The 19,272-nt window shown below is 44.2% G+C and overlaps 1 protein-coding gene across 30 annotated transcripts in view; it reads left to right on the forward strand.

Moving 5' to 3' along the window:
• The window catches only part of LOC1274122 (protein groucho), a 187,686-nt gene that overhangs the window by 60,367 nt on the left and 108,047 nt on the right, over positions 1-19,272 (forward strand). For 14 of the 30 annotated variants that reach the window (XM_061648355.1, XM_061648357.1, XM_061648358.1 and 11 more), the window contains exon 3: positions 14,196-14,231. The exons of the other annotated variants lie outside the window; for them this stretch is intronic. In XM_061648355.1, coding sequence (XP_061504339.1) covers positions 14,196-14,231 — 36 coding nt within the window. The remainder of the gene's footprint in view (positions 1-14,195; positions 14,232-19,272) is intronic. 30 annotated transcript variants of the gene reach the window in all.

Below are 19,272 nucleotides of genomic sequence, written 5' to 3' on the forward strand. Positions count from 1 at the left end.
GCGATTCATTGGCCACGAATCTTTTCCCCACGACTGCCGGAAAAAGAACCGCGGACCTTTGCAAGCAATAGCCGGCATCGCGAAGCAATGAGCACATTTTAACAGTAGCTTAAAGTTCATTTTGGTTCAACCGAATTCATTTGATGTTCATTCTTGTTAAAATAAACGAGCGTCAAAACAGTTGACTTGACGATTAAAAAAAAAAAACAGTAACAAAACAGTAAAAAAAATCTGTTTTTGACGTTTTTGACGATCGTTTGTTTAACGTAGGCCGTCTTTAAAATTAACGGATTAACAATTCTGCTGTTTTCTTTCAAATCATTCTATTTAAAAGAATGGTAAAATATTGCATTCAACGTGTTTGTTGCAGTTGCTATTAATAAAGGGTCTAGCTCCTGTTTGATAGTTCAAAGTTCTCTCGCCTAAAATTATATAATTGTTAACAAAGATGAAAGTAGTTAACTAAAAGACTTTAAGTCACTTCCCCACACTGCGTTCGCGATGTGAATGTCGAGAAGTTTTTAACGAATATGGTTAATTTTAATGATCGTCAAGTTTAAACCATTTCATTCGCGATGTTGGCTAATATTTTCATGGTGATCAGTAAGAAGTGGAAGTTTTGTTGTCCCCTTCACAGGGAGACAGTTTGCAAGATGAAGATTTTCGAGCAGAAACTGTATTGCCGGAGGGCACCTAATTACTGCAACATGTTTGGATTTGTTTTCCTTTCATTTTCGTGGTGCATTGTTTTGTTGTTGTTGTTACTTTAAAAAATCGTGTTTCGGCTTCGAAGACTCAAATTGAATTGAATTGAATTTAACGAAAAAAGAAACTGCTAAAAACACATCCGATCAGTTGCGCCTGTCAACGGGTCGTACATTTCACGAACAGCTTGTCTTGCCCACGTTTGTCACATCAACCAAGCAGCGCGAGGGAAAAATTATTCGTCTGAAAATGAAGTCGTCTAAAGTAGCGTAACGGTTCCTCGTCATCCTTCTGCCGTTGACGGAGTGTGGGGTGTGTGGGGTGTGTTGTGTGACCTGCTTAGTGACGACGCGACATTTGCACGTCGTCCGTCACACAAACTCGATCCGCGCGAACCAACCACCGCCTGAAAGTCTAAATGCTTGCGGGTGCTCGAAAGCTACGTTTCCCCTGGCTTGGCGAAAAGCGACGAGTGTGTTCCGGTTTTGGTGTTTTTGGGTACTTTTTCCTCACACAATCCCCCCCCCCCCCTCCCCGACCTCCTTCATGGGGTCCACGACGACTCTTCGTCCATTTTGGCGCTCACCAACCTCGTCCTTTATATTCGCTTCCGTCGCCCGTCGTTGTATATTATTCTAATTTGTATGGTTAATTTCACCTCCGACCGAGAATTTGCATACTGCCGGCACTCTTCACCCCTCCGCCCCTACGCTCGGGAAAGGGAAGAGATTGCCATCGAGATTCTTTTGCCATTTCGTCCTCCCCCGGCCGCGATGTGGATGGGTGGTGGTAGGTGGTGTCTCATTTCAAACAAATTTTCATTCCCACTTTCAACCGTTCAACCATTTTCCTTCTGGGTATTGGGGCCGCGGGTCGGGTTGGCCGGGCACAAGCACAAGAGCGCACAAGAGCGCCAAACCACCCAGTGCGGCACCCGAGGTGATTAAATATTCAAAGCTTGTCCCGGCGGTTCCGTTTCCTTTCCATTTGCCCTTGCGCGATTCTGGCCCGGCCGTCGCCATCGCGGGGCATCAGTTCGGGAGTGATGATGAGGTTTTCCCCCAAATAACACCACTCCTTCCCTCCGTTGGCATTTCAGGTTGATTTTCGTTGATCCCACATTCCCCGCTCGACGCCCTGGCCTCCCCGTGTGGTTGCGTTTGACCGTCCTATGCGAAATCACTTCTCCGCGCTTTGGCCGGAGAGACAATTCGTCGTGCTTTGCTCGCATACCACCACCTCATCATCTGGTACGCCAGCATCCTAATCAACCGGATTTGCTGTGCTCGAGACAAACGCTCGAGGTGAGCGGTGGATGGATTTTCAGATTTTCCACAAAAGCGACAGAGCGTGTCGTCGGTGGTGAAAATGGGAAGGAAGCTCCTCACCACTGTGTATTCAAAGGCAGAGCAGACAAAGTTTTGCTGTCGAAGGAAGGAGGGTGTTGCTTCGGCGGGTTATTGGGGAAGAAATGGAGAAATAAACCACTTTGCCTTGGGTGGGCGGCTTCGGTTGGCTAGTTGGCCATATTGGCGCGATACTCAAGGAATCGAAGCTGCTGTCACTCGGCTGAATGGGATAAAGTTTGAACTGCTTTATCGAGCAGCAAAGTGGACAATCCTTGGTGTTGATTGATTTCAATAGCGTAAAGTATGTGTATGAACAATAATCTCTTTTGATGTGTGGCATCTTACTGCTTATAATTAATCAGCAATTTATGTCATCATGTCAACACTTCTTGCAAACTTTTCGGTCGGAAAAAAGGCAATCAAATGCTCATTCATTGTGTCGTAGGCACATGCAAAATTTATTTCTTTCCTTCCAAAGCACAAACATGTAGCCATTTATCAATTACCCGCGACAAATGTGGTGCAATTGTGTATTTTTCTCCTTTTATTAATGAGTGAATTTTCTTGAAATTTCAATCACTGAGAAGAGTTCACGGCATCATCGTGATCACGTATCAAATTACCCTCAAATTATGCGCTGAACTCCACTTGCAAATGCACGAAAAAAAAAACCCCAGAAAATCCATCGTAAAGGTTCCATTCTGGAATGTATTCAATCCCAAATGCGTGTTATATTATAACAAACATGTGTACATGTGTGCATGTGTGTACGTAAGGTTGTGTGCTTAAGGGGGAAAGCTTAAATAAAGCTACGCACTGCTTGATGTTCATAGCAAACCGCATACGTCGCACAGCTTGATGGCATGAAACCGCAACCCGAAAAGAAGAACTTATAGTGATTGCCGTTGGTGTTGATGTTTGAGGATGGTTCAAGGTGGGTGGTGGTGGTGATGGTGATGGTGGTGATAGTGGCGAGTGGTTAAATTTCAAAACGTCGAAAGGATTCTGGTTGCGCAACTGAGAACAAGGGAACAGGAGCTGCTGGTCGTACCGCAACCACCGAAACATTCTTGTAAGGAGAGAGAGAGAGAGAGCGAGAGCGAGAGCGAGAGCGAGAGCGAGAGCGAGAGCGAGAGCGAGAGAGAACAAGACTCGTCCCAACATAGGACGAGTTTCTAAAACTTCCGTGATACGCTGCTAAGGGGGTAAGAAAATGGAAAGATCCTGGTTTATCGTCAAGTTGTTAGATGTTTCGGGTTTACGGCGAAGCAAGTCGCGCGGCGCCGAACGGGACGAATGGGACGGGCTTGCCGAACCACAAACTGTCGAAAGCCAAACTTTTGTTGTATGTGTGGGGGGGTGTGTTGGAGAAGACGCAAGGTGAAAAGGTGTTTGGTGCGCGGCTGCAACTGCTGTGTCTTGCGTATTCGGCGTGAAAAGGAGCCTCCAAAAGCTAGACACCAGAAACACCAATGTCAAGAGATAGAGCGGGTAGAGGCTTTGGGGCGGCAGTTTGAACCACCGGAACCGGCACGGGTGGAATGTAAAACCGCAAGCATACAACAGCGGGACAGCGGGATGGGAATGTGATAGGTGGAGATCAGCACTGTGGAAAGGAAAGGAAAGGAAGTTGTTTCACGTCAAGAGTTTATCAGACGCTGCTAAGAAACCGTCTAACAAGTGACACGGCATGCACCACTTGAGGCGAAAGAGATACGCCTGAAATGGCATGGCGTGCGTATAACTGTGTAAAAGTTCCTACCTTCTACTTGCACGATGATGGTACTGTTGTTGTTGTTGTTGTTGTTGGTGTTGACGCTACTATTGATGATGATGATGATGGTGGTGTGGCTGGGAAAGGGAAATTTCATCGCCATTTTCGTCACAGACTCGTCAATCGGTACTTCGTCGAATCAACCGCAATCATTCGCATAATTCCACTATTGGGAAAAGCAGGACGGCACAGTTGTGCGAAGCCCACTTCTCCAAAATATATTATGTATAATCGTGAATGATAGCGAAAACGGAACGAATCGCAGCGGTTTTTGGTTTATCTTATTCACAAAATCTTCATATCTGTTGATATGTTTTTTAGGTTAAAATTAGGGAATTATGGTAAACGTAGCGTAACAATGGTGTATATTAGTGGTAGGAGCTCGGAATCGAACCTACTCGATTCTGATTCCGTGTTCGGAATCAATTCCGGAGCTGATTCCAATACTGGAATCGATTCCGATGCTGGAATTGGTTCCGATTTCGGAGTCGATTCCGATTCTGGAGTCGATTCCGGAGCCGATTCCGGAATTGACTCCGGAACCGATTCCGTAGTTGACTCCGGAGCCGATTCCCGAGTCGACTCTGGAATCGATCCCGCGATCAGAATCGGCTCCGGAATCGGAATTGACCAGGGAATCGCAATTTGCCCCGATAACGGAATTATAATTGACTCCAGAATTAGAATTAGCTCCGGAATGTGAATAAATTCTTGAATTGAAAAAAGAACTTTTAGAAGCGAAATCAGTCCGGGATACTCCATAAGAATGGATCTTTTACAATTACATTTGGATTTTTTGCGGTTATCAATACGTAGTATGGTTGGGCCCAAATGCCTATTTTTATGGCGATGCCGAAACTGACTCCGTTTGGAAGACGATTCTAATTTAGGAGGCAATTCTGATTCGAAAGTCGATTTCGATTCCGGAACCGATTCCGATTCCGGTACCGATTCCGGAGCCGATTCCGAAGCCGATTCTGGAACCAATTCCGTAACCGATTCCGTAACCGATTCCGATTCCGGAAACGATTCCGATTCCGATTCCGAAAACGATTCCGATTCCGAAATCGATTCCGGAATTGATTCCAGAAAACTGCGGAGCTAGCCGGAATCGATTCCGACAAAAACTTAATTTTTTCCCATCACTATTGTATATGAAGCGTTACTGTATCATGCTTTAAACTCTTAATCTTGAACATTCAGTATCATTTTAAGAACGATAAATAATTTAAATAATATTGTATTACCATTTGGACGTTGGTGTTTCGCTTGTTCTTCAAGTTTTAATTGATTATTTTTTATTACTTCCACAAATCATAGGTCGTTCCCGTTGCTGCGTGAACTTCTCGTTTGTTTACCCTTGTAAAGGCTCTAACCTTTGTAGTCTTTCCCGTAAGCGCCACCGTTCACCCACCGTCACTCTCCGTTGTTGTCATTTTGCTGGCTGTTTTTAATCCACTCGGGCGGGGATGTTTTACCGAACCGCTCAACCATTCCGGGCACGTTGATAAGCTAATTAATTTCACTTCGTTTATTATCTAATCTGTCCGGGTATCCGCGGGGGGTAAGAAGGCTCTATGTTTCTTCATGCTTCGCGGGTCTAGTACGGAGATGAACCCCCCAAGTGTCGTTTTAACCATTGTCATCGTCGCGTCCTCGTCGTCGTTCTCGTAGGTGTTTTCGCTTTGGCGTCGTTTAATTTTCTCCCCCGGGGGGCATTTTCCGGCCGCTTTTTGTGTGCTGTGTATGCCGTCCGGTTTCTCTGCTCTGGTTGTTCACTGTTTGGGCACTGGATAGCAGTAGTAGGCCAGTGCCTAAAAAGTCCTTTAGTGTTGTGAAAACGATCCGTTTGTGTACGGTGCGATGGAAGAAGAAGGATTCCCCCCACCAGAGCGGAGAATGTTGCAGCCTCGATTAGTGCCGGAAAACTGTAGCAAACACCCACGATGATGGTACGACAACCCGCATACAGGGATGAGAAAGTTAACTTGGCGGAAATGTAGGCGCAAGAGCCTGCCGCTGCCGGTTTCTGTGTTTGTTGGAGTGTGTTGTTCTTTGCTGTGTTTATTTTGGCCGCCGTCCCTGTAAAGGCAGTGCCACGGAGAAGACGGTGAAGCATTAAATTGGCGTTGGTAAACTTTTTAGCCAATGGTGGTGGTGCGGTGGGTTTGTAGCAGGGGACATGAGATTACCGAGCGTAGGAAAGTCGAGGTGTGGTTTTTAGGAGTTGGTTTTATGGTAACGCTGTTAAACTGTTGAGACGACGGTGCCAACGCTTTCGCTGGAAGTACATGCCATGCCCCCTGTGTCGGGGGAAATATAGTCCCCGGGGAGAGGGTGAGCACATTCGAACGAGTATTCATCTTCTTTCTCGTGCGACCCAATGAAGTAATTAGCAGCAGCATTGGTGGGTGGTGTGGTTTTGAAGTTATGCTTGAAGGATTGTGGTGAGCAAGGATGTACATTGTTTTTTATTTATATTCTTAAGAATCCTTTAGTTTCAATCATTAATTTTTAAATGTGGTTTGTGACGACATAATGTGAGATTTCATTTTGTTTCGTTAAATTAACGTACAGTACTAGTACTATAAAAAGATGCAGCTACGTGATATCCACTCCTCCGACACAAGCAGTACCGTACATCGTGCTAATCAAATTAACCGCTCAAATAACAAAACAATGGAATGCTAAATTAGTCAATATTGCATCAACTCGACCCCTCGGAGCGTAGGCCAATCAGCCTACAACTGTCACCCACACACACACACACGGCCGCGGGATATTGTTCCGTTTTCCACCCTACGCCACTGGCAGGTGTTGGACTGCGTTTCATATTTTCCACTTACGGCCAGGGGGACATGTCATCGACCATAACATCATCATCAAACATTCGAGAAAGGGCACGAGTCGGCCGTTTTTCCCCCTCGAGAATTGTCCCCACGGGACCACCGTCGGTCAGGATAATTCCCCGTGTCATAGCAAATCCCAGCTACAATCCCGGCGACTTGATGTGCATTATGGCATCTCTCACCCGCCCAGTGCTCCCCTCAGAGCGTCCGTCACCATTTCACCCCGTGTATATGGCGTGTCTAGTGTGGCGAGGGGCAAACGAGCACTGTACTGGGAAACGGTCCGCTGAACGAGGGGATAAATAAGGCCACAATTTCAATATCGAAAATGTGACCATGTGTTTGTGTGTTTGTGTACGTCTGCTTGCCCTTGCCGTTTGGTTTTGTTGGGGGAAGATACAGCGCATGTAACGACTTGATTGCCGTATCGAATTTCCCCCTGCGGAACATATGAACCAAGCGGGAAAGAAAGAATAAGCCAAGCTGTGTGGATTCATCACGCCATTCGGGGGCACTCGGGAGGAGGGGTTGTTTTTGGCCTTTAGCACTGATCGGGATGCAATTATGTAGATGGGAAATGATTGTGTTTTGCCTGAATTATTAACTGGCAACATGCGAGCAAAAGGGGGGAAGGAAATGGAGGAGGATTCCAATGTGTCAATGTGCGCTTCTGTTCGGAAGGAACACCAAAATCACACAAAAACAAAAAAAAATGCAGGGGGCTCTTGGTGGTGTCTGCGTGAGTGTGATGGTATTAAATTTCATAATTACCATACAAATGAAGAATAACAATCTTCATTATCTGCCGTTGCATTATGCATACAATTTTAATCTGCGTGTCGATTGCTAGTGACAAATGGCAATTTATGCCAGCAACAAAAAAAACAGTATATATTCAAAACAATCCATAAAACAGTGCACACATAAAGATGTCTACGCGAGCGGGAATGAATTTTGCAAAATCGAATCGCACGCGAAAGCAGCATGTGTGTGCAGCCATTGCGAATGGCGTGAAATTTGGCAATAAATATTCCATCGACTGATCTCGAAATCGGTGTCGGCGGAATGTATTCCGCGTTGGGTTCCGCCTTCTGTAATGTCCCTTGTGTCTTCCTTGATGTGTACTGAGCAGCATATTCAAACACAAGCCACCGATAAAGTCATTCATTTCCCAAAGGGATCGAACGGAAAAGGATAAGTGCGGCGAAGGTGGCTTGGCGCTGTCCTGGGAGAGGACACATGCCACGGACGCTCTGACGGACGACGTTGTCGGTTTGCACAATTCCGGACACGTGTGTGTGTGTGCGCGCGTGTGTGTTTGAGTCTTGTGGTGTGGTGAATGTCGATTTAACAAGGGGAGGTTATTTAGGAGACGACCTGTTATTTACGCCCCTTGCGACACAATTTGTACAGTGATTGACAGACAAAAGTCTATTGTGATGAACTCAATCGCATTAAGGGAGTTTTTTTTTAATGAATAAGAATTGTACTTTTCTATAAATATATTTTTATAAATTGCTGTAAAAATATGTGAAATGTTTGTATCGAAATGTGAGAAATGATTGCAATGAAGTATTTTCTTTGAGTTATTTTCAACAAGAAAACATTAAATATGCTAAAATGTGTTCAATATACATTATTTTTGAATGCTAAAAAAAAATCAAAATGTTTCCTATTCTCCTTACTGAAAAATAAAAGAGAGAGCGAGAAAGAAAAAGAAAGAAAAATGAGAAAATTTTTTAAGGTTACGAAGTACATTCCCTTTTAATAGACGACAAATAAACAAAGCGCAGCCCTAATTTTTCATACTTGCCATAAGTAGCGGCATTGGGGGCAAGAGTACCATGTCAAGCAATTATGACTGTGACTTACTAGAACATGTTTTATAAAAGCCGATCTTGCATTCTTCACCATTTTAAACATATCTTTTAAGTTGTAAATGGGTCTTAGAAAGAATCAATCAAATAAAATGTGTTGTAAAAATGGTAGAAAAAGACGTACATTTTTAGGCTAAAAAATGGCACCCGCATAGTAATGGTAAAATGTTGTTGTTTAAATATTTTTAATATGCATAGGATATGAACCAGAAAGTATCTTATCTATGAACCAGAAAGTATAGTATCTGTAGTATCTTAAATATTTATTTATTCTTCGTTTTTTGCTCATATTTTTAAATTGTATGCTTTGAAATGTTTTAGTTTTCAAATCGTGAAGCAATATTCAACGGTTTGCTATTGATTTTCGTATATCTGTATCTGTAACTGCAAATCAAAGCGAACTCGTCAACATTTCGCAACACACTGTAACGCATAAGGCTAGCAAATTTTCAAACGAATTCTGCGAGATTTTATGGCTCAGTGTGTGTGTGTGTGTGTGTGTGTGTGTGTGTGTGTGTGTGTGTGTGTGTGTGTGTGTGTGTGTGTGTGTGTGTGTGTGTGTGTGTGTGTGTGTGTGTGTGCCGAGAACACACATTTCGTTTAATCACCGTATGCGTTTTAGCAATTTGGGTCCCATTTTATTCGAATTTTCCACCCCAGGTTTTGCAGGACGGCAGAGGACAAGAAACAAACCCTCTGTACATCGGAGCTCGAATCAATTCCTTTCCCTTTGGGCCGGACAGCACAAGTACTGATTGTATCCTCGTGGTCACACGCGTCAATGGTGTGTTGGCTGATCGCCTCCGAAGGGTTGTTGTGTGCTGCGGAGATGGTTTATGGTTTCGTATTTGACCCCCCGGTTCGGGTTTGAATAGCGTCTAGTTGGGGTTGGCCCGGGTGGTATTCAAATCGTTAGTCGTATATTTTCATCATTGGCATCCCTCCGACACTCTGGTCGGTCGGCCGGATGAGTGCTGAAGAGCTAATTAACGCAAAACGACTCGGCAGTGGTATGGTCGTTTGAACCTGCTGCTTCCCTGCCTCATCCGGTGAACCCTTCTCACCGACTGAACACACACATACACACGAATACACACACAAACAATCTGATTGCTCTGATCATCGAATTCGCTTCGAAACTGGGGAGATACTCTCCCTCAGTGCTGCTGGTTGTTGATGATCTCGTTTTATGCACCGTACTGTTTTCATTTATTCTGACGTCTCACTCCCGGAGTTGCTTCTACCCGCTTCTACACCCCCCGGGGGGTGGTTGCCCGGATTTGCTTTCGTTGCTTTTCCACCCTCCGAACGATTTCCCGCTTCGCACGATGTTGCCTTGATCAAATCTGGCAAAATCGAGAAGGTGGAGAAGTAAAGAGCTGCGGCGGGTGCAGGAAGGGTGTCGGTCCTTTGAAATCCGCAAAATGAAATCACTTCGAAATGGTGAATATTCGGCCACCGTCATGTGGCGCGTGAAAGGGACGTTTTCCCTCCTCTTCCCCCCATCCATTCCTCATTCCGCTTTTTATTGGAGTGGAAAACATGGTAGAGAGAGGGCCTGAGAGAGGGCACCTGAGGTGGCAGGTGAGGGTTCGGCGCTGCCTTCCCAATACTGTGTGTGTGGAATGGGCCGAAAACGGAACTGAAGCCGATCCGTGCACACACATACACACAGTGCAGAGATGAAGTTAAGCAAACGTGATTAAAATTGTTTTTCACTCCGTAAAATTCAGTTTCCACACGTTCGCGCCCGTTGTGTCTGTTGTACGGTTTCGAGTGGGACTATTTTTCAACCAGGAATACCGACGCCGCCGAGAGAGGGGCACGGAATTTGAGATTTTCTGCCACACACGCGCGCGCACAGTGGATGCAATTCGAGCACTAGCTGGCTGGTCGAAATTGATTAATTTCATTTTACAATCATTGCTTATGAATGGCCAATGCAAATGGATGAAGAAGGTGCCCCTAGTGCTGCTAAAACAACACCCCAAACGGTTGCATTCCAAAAAGAGCTGCCGCGCACAACAACCAGTGCCTATAGTTCGGCTACACAGCGGTTCGATGGGAGGAAGGGAGGAAGGGCCCTCCCGTTCAGAAAACATCCGAAACTGGAGCTCGGAAAAAGACACCGGTAATTTATTTGAATGACCCTCGTTTTCCTTTTGCTTGATTTTATTTATTTTTCCTTTCCTCGGTTCTCTCGGTTTCCCGCGTTTGCTGTGGCTCTCTTTGGGTATTCCCACCCCACCCCACTAATGAATTCTTTTCCAGCGCTCGGGATAAAACTCTGACCGTGCCATCAATGATTCGAATAAGTAGGGGGATAGGGATACGGATTTTCCACACCCGAGTACGCCTCGGTTTTGCCACTTTTTCACCACCATTCTTTTAGGGAGGAGGGCGTGACGGCGGCAGCAAGCGGCCGCCATCCGCGTGCGCATTGTTGGAGAGGGGCGGCAAAAGCAGGAAACGGGAAATTTGCGCTTAATTAAAACCAAATGGAAAGAGATTTTCTCGACAAGTGGCACTGGTAAAAGTGCTCGAAAGTTCGCTGTTGCTGCTGCTGCAGCCGCTGCCGCCCGGTGTTTGCTGTGAAGGATGAGAACGTTCTTCGCGAAATCGATCGGCATTCGCTTCGGTCACATTTGAAAGCGTCGGTTTCTAGTGCCATAATGGGAACAATATTCCCAAATGCCTGCTGCTTTTGCAGCACTCACTCGCTTCATTGGGTGAATGGTAGACTGGTGTTTGGAGTTTCCTTTTTTGTGAGTAAATTTGTGTCTTGTAAACAGGAACCAAAGCCGACGGATGGATAGAAGAACGATGATTTGGTGAAATGATTTTTCACTGGTATGAATGTAATTAATGAAGAATGCTTCAATGGCCAATTAGGATAGTAGATGAGATCGTCCTACAGCGAGAAAGTATTGTCCTGTCGATATTTTATGTTTCAAATACAGCGGAATGGCAGTTATTCGTGTACCTTTTCATCTTGCTGTCTATTTATCCGTGTGGGTAGACAATTTGTAGTTTAGTATGCAATTTGAGAGGTATGTGGTATGTTGGGGCAAAAAGGTGGTTGAAAAAAACTCGTTATTATTTTATATTATTTTCGATATAGAACCTAAGACTCACATCAATTCCTGATATTTTTTATATATGTAAAGAGCATCAAATTTAAACATCAAACAAACAATGGAATTAAATGAACTAAATCTTAAAAATATAATATTCTATAAAGTGATTGAACTATTTCATTTTATTGTGTTATATATTCGAAGCATTGTAATCGTTATTCGAAGCAAGTAATTATTTCGTAGACCTTTTTTCAAGGTCCTGGGCTTGGTTTTCAGTGTTTTATTGATTATCCTCGGTGTGTTCTTCAGTGTTTTATTGATTATTAATATATCCAGTTCTACGGGACACGGTTCATTCGGTACTAGAACCCATGACGGGCATTTTGATCAGTCGAATCAGTTAATTGGACCTAATATGGTTTGTTTTATAGTACAGAAGTAGAAGAATCTTTATAGCGATTTTGAATCTAAGTAGAAGAATTGTCCTAAATTTATAGTTCACTTTTTTGAAATTCATAAAATACGTAACACAATTCAATTCCATTTAATCACTCTTCGGATTCAACACTCAGATTTTCACTCCAGGAGGTTCTACTCCTCGAATCAGTTCAGATAAAATACCAAATGGGATACAGTGAACAGTTCAAATAAGCGTTGGGTGTATCTGATTCAGATTCGAGAATCTCAATGAATCTTTGAAATTATTGAATTAATTTGAAATTGTGGATCAATTTTTTATGAATTTCAAAGAATTATCATACTGGAAAGATTTATGATTCATGAAAAATGTTAATGTAAAAGATGAATTTAACTTAAAAGATTCATTAATCTCAAAAGGCTCTTGAACAGGAAAAGACGACGGTCCATGCGAGGCTTGTACACACGACTCAACAAGTGCGAGTTGACGATCGTTGCACGGGACTACCCGAAATTCAATATCTTTAAAATAATAAATCTCTACAGATTCATGAATCTTTGGAGTTTCGATTCGAGATTTGATTCCCTCATCGCTGAAGATTCATATGAGTGAACCACAACGAAAGATTCACGAAGCACATCACTAGTGTAAATATTCGTACACCAGGTTTGGCTGAGCTGATGTATTTACTTTTAGGATTTAATTCATTTGTTTACTCGTACTTTATGTACTTTAGTACTTTAGTATATCATATCAGTGCTTGATACTTGTATCAAGTACGCATGTAATTTTATCAAAAAAATCAGCAATAAGTGAATTTAATTATGGCAATTTCGTTGTCTATTACAATTTGAATTTGCCTTTGAAGAAACAGCAGAATCTGTTGCAGTTATTGTAAGCGTGGAAAGGACAAATTCTGCATGATTTATCAATTATTATGGCAAAATAATTAAAAGGACTCAATGTATTATTTGGCTCTCTGTGTCATTCTTGCACAATTCTTCTGCCGTTCGGATTATTGAGATGTGCATTTATTATTTAAAGAAATTTCTGTGTGCATTCGGGTGTGTATTGCTTTGCGCACCTTTCCTGTTTCATTTTCCCCCCAAAAACAAGCGCTTTTGGGGTGTTCGAGCGGAACCAAACAGCAGCAAAAAGGTCATCACCACTTGGCACGATTCGCCGTGCCGCCGGTCTAGAATAATTTATCACTCCCGCGTCCCCTTGCTAATCCTTTTTGGCGCTGTTTGGAAAGTTTTCTCGAAAGAATTTTCGTAGTGATTTCGTAGCTTCTTCTCTTTTCCTCCCTTCCCCCTTTTACCCGCCAAACGAGCGCCCAATGTTTAATGGAACTAGGGAGGGGGAGGGAGGGGGGCGGGGAGGCACTTTAGCAAACTGCTAGACAAATTAAATTTCCAACCATCTTTTCGCCGTCCTCCGTTATCGTCGCATTACCAACCACCACCCTGGCATATCCTCCATTCCCCTGCCGCCACTCACAGCGGGCGTGCCGGGGTCAGCAGGCGAAAACTGGAGTCAGATTTCTTTGCAGAAGTTGCCAATTTTGAATTGCTCCACCACATTCCCCTCCCTACCCTTGGGTTTAACTCACCACTACCCTTAAATCCATAATCTCTTGCCGCGCTGGGTTGGTGTTTGTTTGGTGCGCTTTCGGTATGCGATTTACTGGAAAGTTTCCGTTACGCTTCACTTTTTTGCCTTTCTCTGCAACTGATTTTGTGTCCCTTTTCGTAGTTGCTTGGATGTACCATTGCTTTCCCTTGGTGGGGAGGCATAGTAGTAAATAAGATCAAACAAAGACAATCGATTTTTTTATTTATATTAAATACAGAACATAATCCTTCTATTTCCTGTATGAACGGTTTAGCTTGTTATTTTAAATGGTATTGTTCTCTAAACTGAACGACGCTTTTAGAATTTTCTCTTGTTTAGCTATTGTCATTGACTCAGGCAATGCAACACCATTGGGATAGTTTAAGAAGCTTATGCTTGTAACTTATGTTATTACATCGCGCTTACGAAATCCATTAAAGCATTTTCGAGGATTTCAATGCTGCTGTTTGGAACATAAATGTAATTAAACTGAAATTATTTATTTACATTTAATATTTTTCTTTCTTTCCAGGTGAGTTCTTCAAAATACATCCCTTCATATCTGGGCGTAAGTATAGAATCAATTACGTAAATTGCATGAACTAATACCTTAAAGCAATGTTATTTTTGTTGTGTTTGTTCTACTAAACATTGGTTTAAAATTGGGCACCAGTTCTTCGCATTTAAAAGTGGATCCAGATCTTTTACGATCGTACCGTTTAGCTTAAATGTGTGTGCAAGTATGCACTTAGCAATGTATAAACCGCAAACATCTGATGTGCACAGTGTTTTCAACCGCAACCCCGCAACGGACGACATTGAAGGAATATTTTTAGCATCAGCAACTTATCCAGTTCACTTTGGTTGTTCATTAATCAAGATTTAGGTTGTTTCTTTTCTTTTACCGCTTCGCTTAGAATCACCTGGCTAGAGCGCGTCCTAGCATTCCCCCTGGCCCGGCAACTGGCTTTGCAAATGTTTTGCCTATTCGACAAATTTACGCTAAGAAGATTCCAGCGCGGGTGGTGGAGTGCAGCATGCGCCTTCGCCCGTTTTCACCCGTCCGAGCATCATTGCTCACCGTTTTCGTGATAATTACTTTTCTGATTACATTTCAAACGAATTTATATTCATTAAGTATTCCCACGACACAACACGGGGGCGCGCGCTCGCTCTGATGAAGCAGCTGGAAAATGGAGAGCGCAGTGACGATCCATCCAGTCTTGCAACCGCTGGCGGGTAAAGTTGTTTGAAAGAGACGAGAGACACTTTAGCAAACGAGACTGTGGCTTTAGTGTGGAGGATAAAAAAAGATACAACCAGAAAGATAAGGAAACCAAAACAACACAAAAAAGTCAAACGAACTTAACTGGCGACGTTACCAGTTTTGTCACCAGTGGTTGAGGGGTTGGTTTGAGTTGGGTGTGGGAAGTGGGAAGAAAATTACTGCTTTCCGGGCACTACCACAACCGGGTGTTGAAAGCGATTCCTTGTCTATTCAGTAGAAGTAAAAGAGCCGGTGGTTCCTTTTCAAGCCAGAGCAGCAGCCAAACAAAATCCTTGCACACAGTGGACCGGTAAATGAATCTCCTTTCGCTTTGATCATTTAACACTCGAAGATTATGTTCACCCCTTACCCAGGACGGCACTGGCTCCGGGCCCATTAGTGTCGTCAGTCAGTTTTCCATTCCATTCCTCCGGGGGGAGGAATTTTGAATCTTTTCCACTTGAGAGAGTGGGAGAGAGCGGCGGAGATGGGTGCGTAGGATGGGTTATGTGTTTTGACGGGCTTGTTGTGCGTTGGAGAAATGTCCAGCCCTGAGGGTTGAAACAGTGGTGTTGTTGATGAATGTTTGAAAAGTGCTGTTGTTATTTTTTGTCTTCTTGTGTGCCCTCAAGATAAGTTGCTAGAGTTGTGTGTAAGGGTGACTAGAAATGAACACGTTTTTAATTACAAAATCATTGAATTGGAACGAATTGAATGGTCGTGTGTTTGTAATAAGAACGATATCTTACCAAGGGCAAAACAATTTAGCAATTGCTTTAAAGAAAATAATTAATGAAGAAAGCAAATTGTGAACCCTTCAAATACTAACATCATAAATGTAAAAAATGCATTGGAAATTCATATATCAAAAATAAAACTCTTCTACTGCTATTACTACTACTTCTACAATTTCTGTCTGCACATGTATTCTAATGTATGCAATTTTGATACTAATAATCAAACGAAATGTACCTAACAATAATATAAATATGCCATTCTTTGCTATGTTTTAAGTTACCCAACCTCAGACTTGCATGAAGAACAGTTTGCCTCTCAGCTTTCGTAATCATACTTTCTGGCTGAAAAGAAATCGAAGAAAGCTCTCTTTGCCACATTGTACATTCATCTTCGAGGTTCGCATCAACAAAGTAAAGTGAAATCCAAAACGTGAAAACCCGCGAATCCCCATTACTTCCCACTGATAAGATCTAAATTCACTTCGCCCTCCGAGTATTTCGTTCCAATCTTTGCAAAAACCACCGAAATGTTTTCCATCGCAAGAAAGCTTCCCACTTGTAACCCCGCCAACCCCAGGGCCTTGCGTCTTGGTGGTTTGCTTTTCAGAAGTCATCAGCCACACCGCGACACCATCACTGATTGCTATCTGCCAACCAAACACACAGCTACACCGCGCTCATTCTGTTGGCTTTAACCTCTATCCGGTCTTGCAATACCCTACCGAAAAGCATCATCATCATCATCAACATCAGCGTCGTTGTCTTTCCACTGCTAGCTTTTCCACCGTCGCACGGAAATGCGAAGGAAAGTAGCTCGAGCAACGGCTTCAAGCAAGGTTTTCAGCACATAATTTTCCGCTTCCTTTACACTTTTATCCAGCAGCAAGTGCGCCCTTTAGTGTGGTGTACTAGCAGCTCCAGGATGGAGTTTTGGGTTGAAAAAGGGGGGACGGAGCTTCCGATTTGATCGCACCGCAACAAAACCCCAGAAAAGCCTGCCGACCGTCCGTCCCGGGTGTGTGGAGTTGGTGGTGGTGGTGCGGTGGGTGTCAACATTTCGAACAAACTCGCCCTACTGCTGCTCAATACCCTCGGTTTTGTGTGTGTGTGTGTGTGTGTGAGAGCGGGGAAATGAAACGGAAACGGCACGAAAACGAATGCCCGCCTTAGCGTTTGTTTGAACTCGGTCGGAGGTAAAGTTAGGGCAAAAAATGGGAAAAAGCCCACCCAGAAGAACAGCGAAGAAGGCAGATGCAGGAGGTCTTCTTCAGTGATTCCCCGGTACATCCTGCCTCCCTTCCCCTTGTTCATCGGTGTCCTTCCGTTGTGGTCCTATCTTGATAAGGGAGAAAGGTTAGGTTTAGCGAAGGCAGTAACAACATCATAAAACCTATAATCGCTTCCATGGTAGGAAAAACGGATAGCCGCCGTTACCCATGGTTGTCCGCCGCGTCGCTCTGGACCCCCAGTGCAGCGTCTCTTTCCAGCGCATGCTTTCGCATTTTTCTATTCCGGGGAGTAATCGCCTTGCTTATCTGCTTCACACTCCCACTCGCTGTCCTCCCCGGTAGTGCCGCTTCGGAAATTCGACGTTTTCTGTGATTCGGATCCTAATTCCGGTTCACCAACTTCGGCATTCCTTCGCCATTGAACTCGCGCGCTACCAGCACCACCGTCCCAGCCCAGTGGAGATCGAAAGTCTTATCCAGTGCTTATGCTTTGTGGAAATGTCCTCCCTTCCACACCCCAAAAACAGTACCAGAGGAAGAGGGGGTAAAGTTAAACGTATCTCCGTTTTCTCCGCTGAAAGTTTTTACGTTTTTTTTTCTCGTTTCAATACCGACCATTTCGTACGGTTGCAGAGAAGGTTCACAAAAAGAAGAAAGGTTCAAAAAAGGAAAAAAAACGTTCCATTGGTAACCTCATCTTGGAAGGTATCGGTGGCAAAAAAAACGAGAGAGAGAGAGAGAGAGTTCCCAGAAAATTGTTACACCCATCCGAAGCGGGTCTAACGGTGGTGTGACCCCCACCCGGAGCCCGATTTTCAGGAATGAACCAAGAAGGAAGAAGGATACATTCTTTTTGCCTGCTGTAACCACCGCCCAAGGAAGGGGAAGTGCAAACAGGGGAAAGGGGAAACGTTATCTTTTATAACTCCTTTTGCCAACACGCCCGCTTCCGGGCTTCCTTCTCCCAACTGTGCTGGTCCTGCTGTTTCTCTCCCTTGTATGTTGGTGTGTGTGAGTTTTTACTTCCCTCCGTTCGGTGTCTATCCTTTTTTCTTCTTCTTCGACGTTATCTGAAACCTAAGCGACATATCGGCGATGGGCGGGCAGTAGTGTGGTGTGCCCGGGCCCAGGAGTCAGCATATTTTCATCGTTTTCAATTTGCTTCCCTTAGCCTGTGCAGCGGCGGGGGATGTATGGAGCTGGTGCAAGAGACGGGTAAGACCTGACACTACCAAGGCAACCCAGCATGGTTTTGGAGGGTTTGCTTACTTGTGAGTAAGGCTTTTTTTTCTTCTTTTTGTGTGTTTGTTTGTACCACCCCAAAGGAAATATTTTTAAGACGCCCTTTTTTGCTTTGTGCTGATAGGGGTAGTGGCCGGCGCAAGACATTTTTGTGCCCTTTGCTGCTGCGTGTTCCAATTCCAACGAAAAAGATTGCCGTTTTGCGGTGAGCGAGAGAGAGGGAGGGAAGCTTTAGCTCAGCAAAAAGGATTGTAAGTACCTTTGGTATTGTTGGGTCCCAACAAAAAAAGGCACTTCATTGGCAGTCGGAAGTATGTTGCAAAGTTTTGTAGCCCAACACCCGTCAACTGTGCCTGTTCTTTGTGAATGAAATTGATAGGACTTGCGTATGTAGTTGGAAAGTTTGCAGAACTACAAGTGTTCATGGATAATCATTTCCGCTGCAGATAGAAACCACCACCAACGGGATCGAACTGGGCTTTGCAGAGGCTGCAGAATTGTTGATTTGCAATCGATGCAATATAAATTTTGAAGGGTGTTTCATCCCTCCTGCTGTGTGCTGGCTACCCTGGTCCATCTTCGGGATGGAAAATTCAAAAGCCTTCAGGTCCACCACCAACCACGGTTGTGCAGTATCTAATGGTAACACGTACGCGCGAATGTCGCTACGGAGGAGGATATGGTAATACACTTTCACAGCCCGTCTGTCAATCGATCCTGCGATGAAATTAAGCCCACCCAGAGCCAATTAAAACTGTACACTCACATACAGACACACATCCCACCGTCTGCCCGGGCAACGTCGACGATGCGGAAGACCAACCTCTACTGCACAGAACCACCATTGCTCCAGAAAATGCCTAAAACATGAAGTTTACGTACGCTGTACCGAACCGCTGTGCGTATTGATGGTGGATCGGGAATGTTTGGTTGGTTAACTTCATTCGACCGTTCCGGTGCCATTTGTTCCGTTTCGAAATTTGCTATTGCATCGGGGGTGACACGTTCTCAAACTCGGCTCGGCGAGATGATGCGTTCCTGTCCGTGGTGTATAGGCTCTGTAGCCAAAGGCTCGGCGCTGCTCCATTCGATGGACGCATCCTTCGTGCGGCTGCTGGAGAGTATGATTGCGTA

This window comes from Anopheles gambiae, chromosome 2, assembly GCF_943734735.2.
Source record: "Anopheles gambiae chromosome 2, idAnoGambNW_F1_1, whole genome shotgun sequence".
Lineage (NCBI taxonomy): Eukaryota > Metazoa > Arthropoda > Insecta > Diptera > Culicidae > Anopheles > Anopheles gambiae.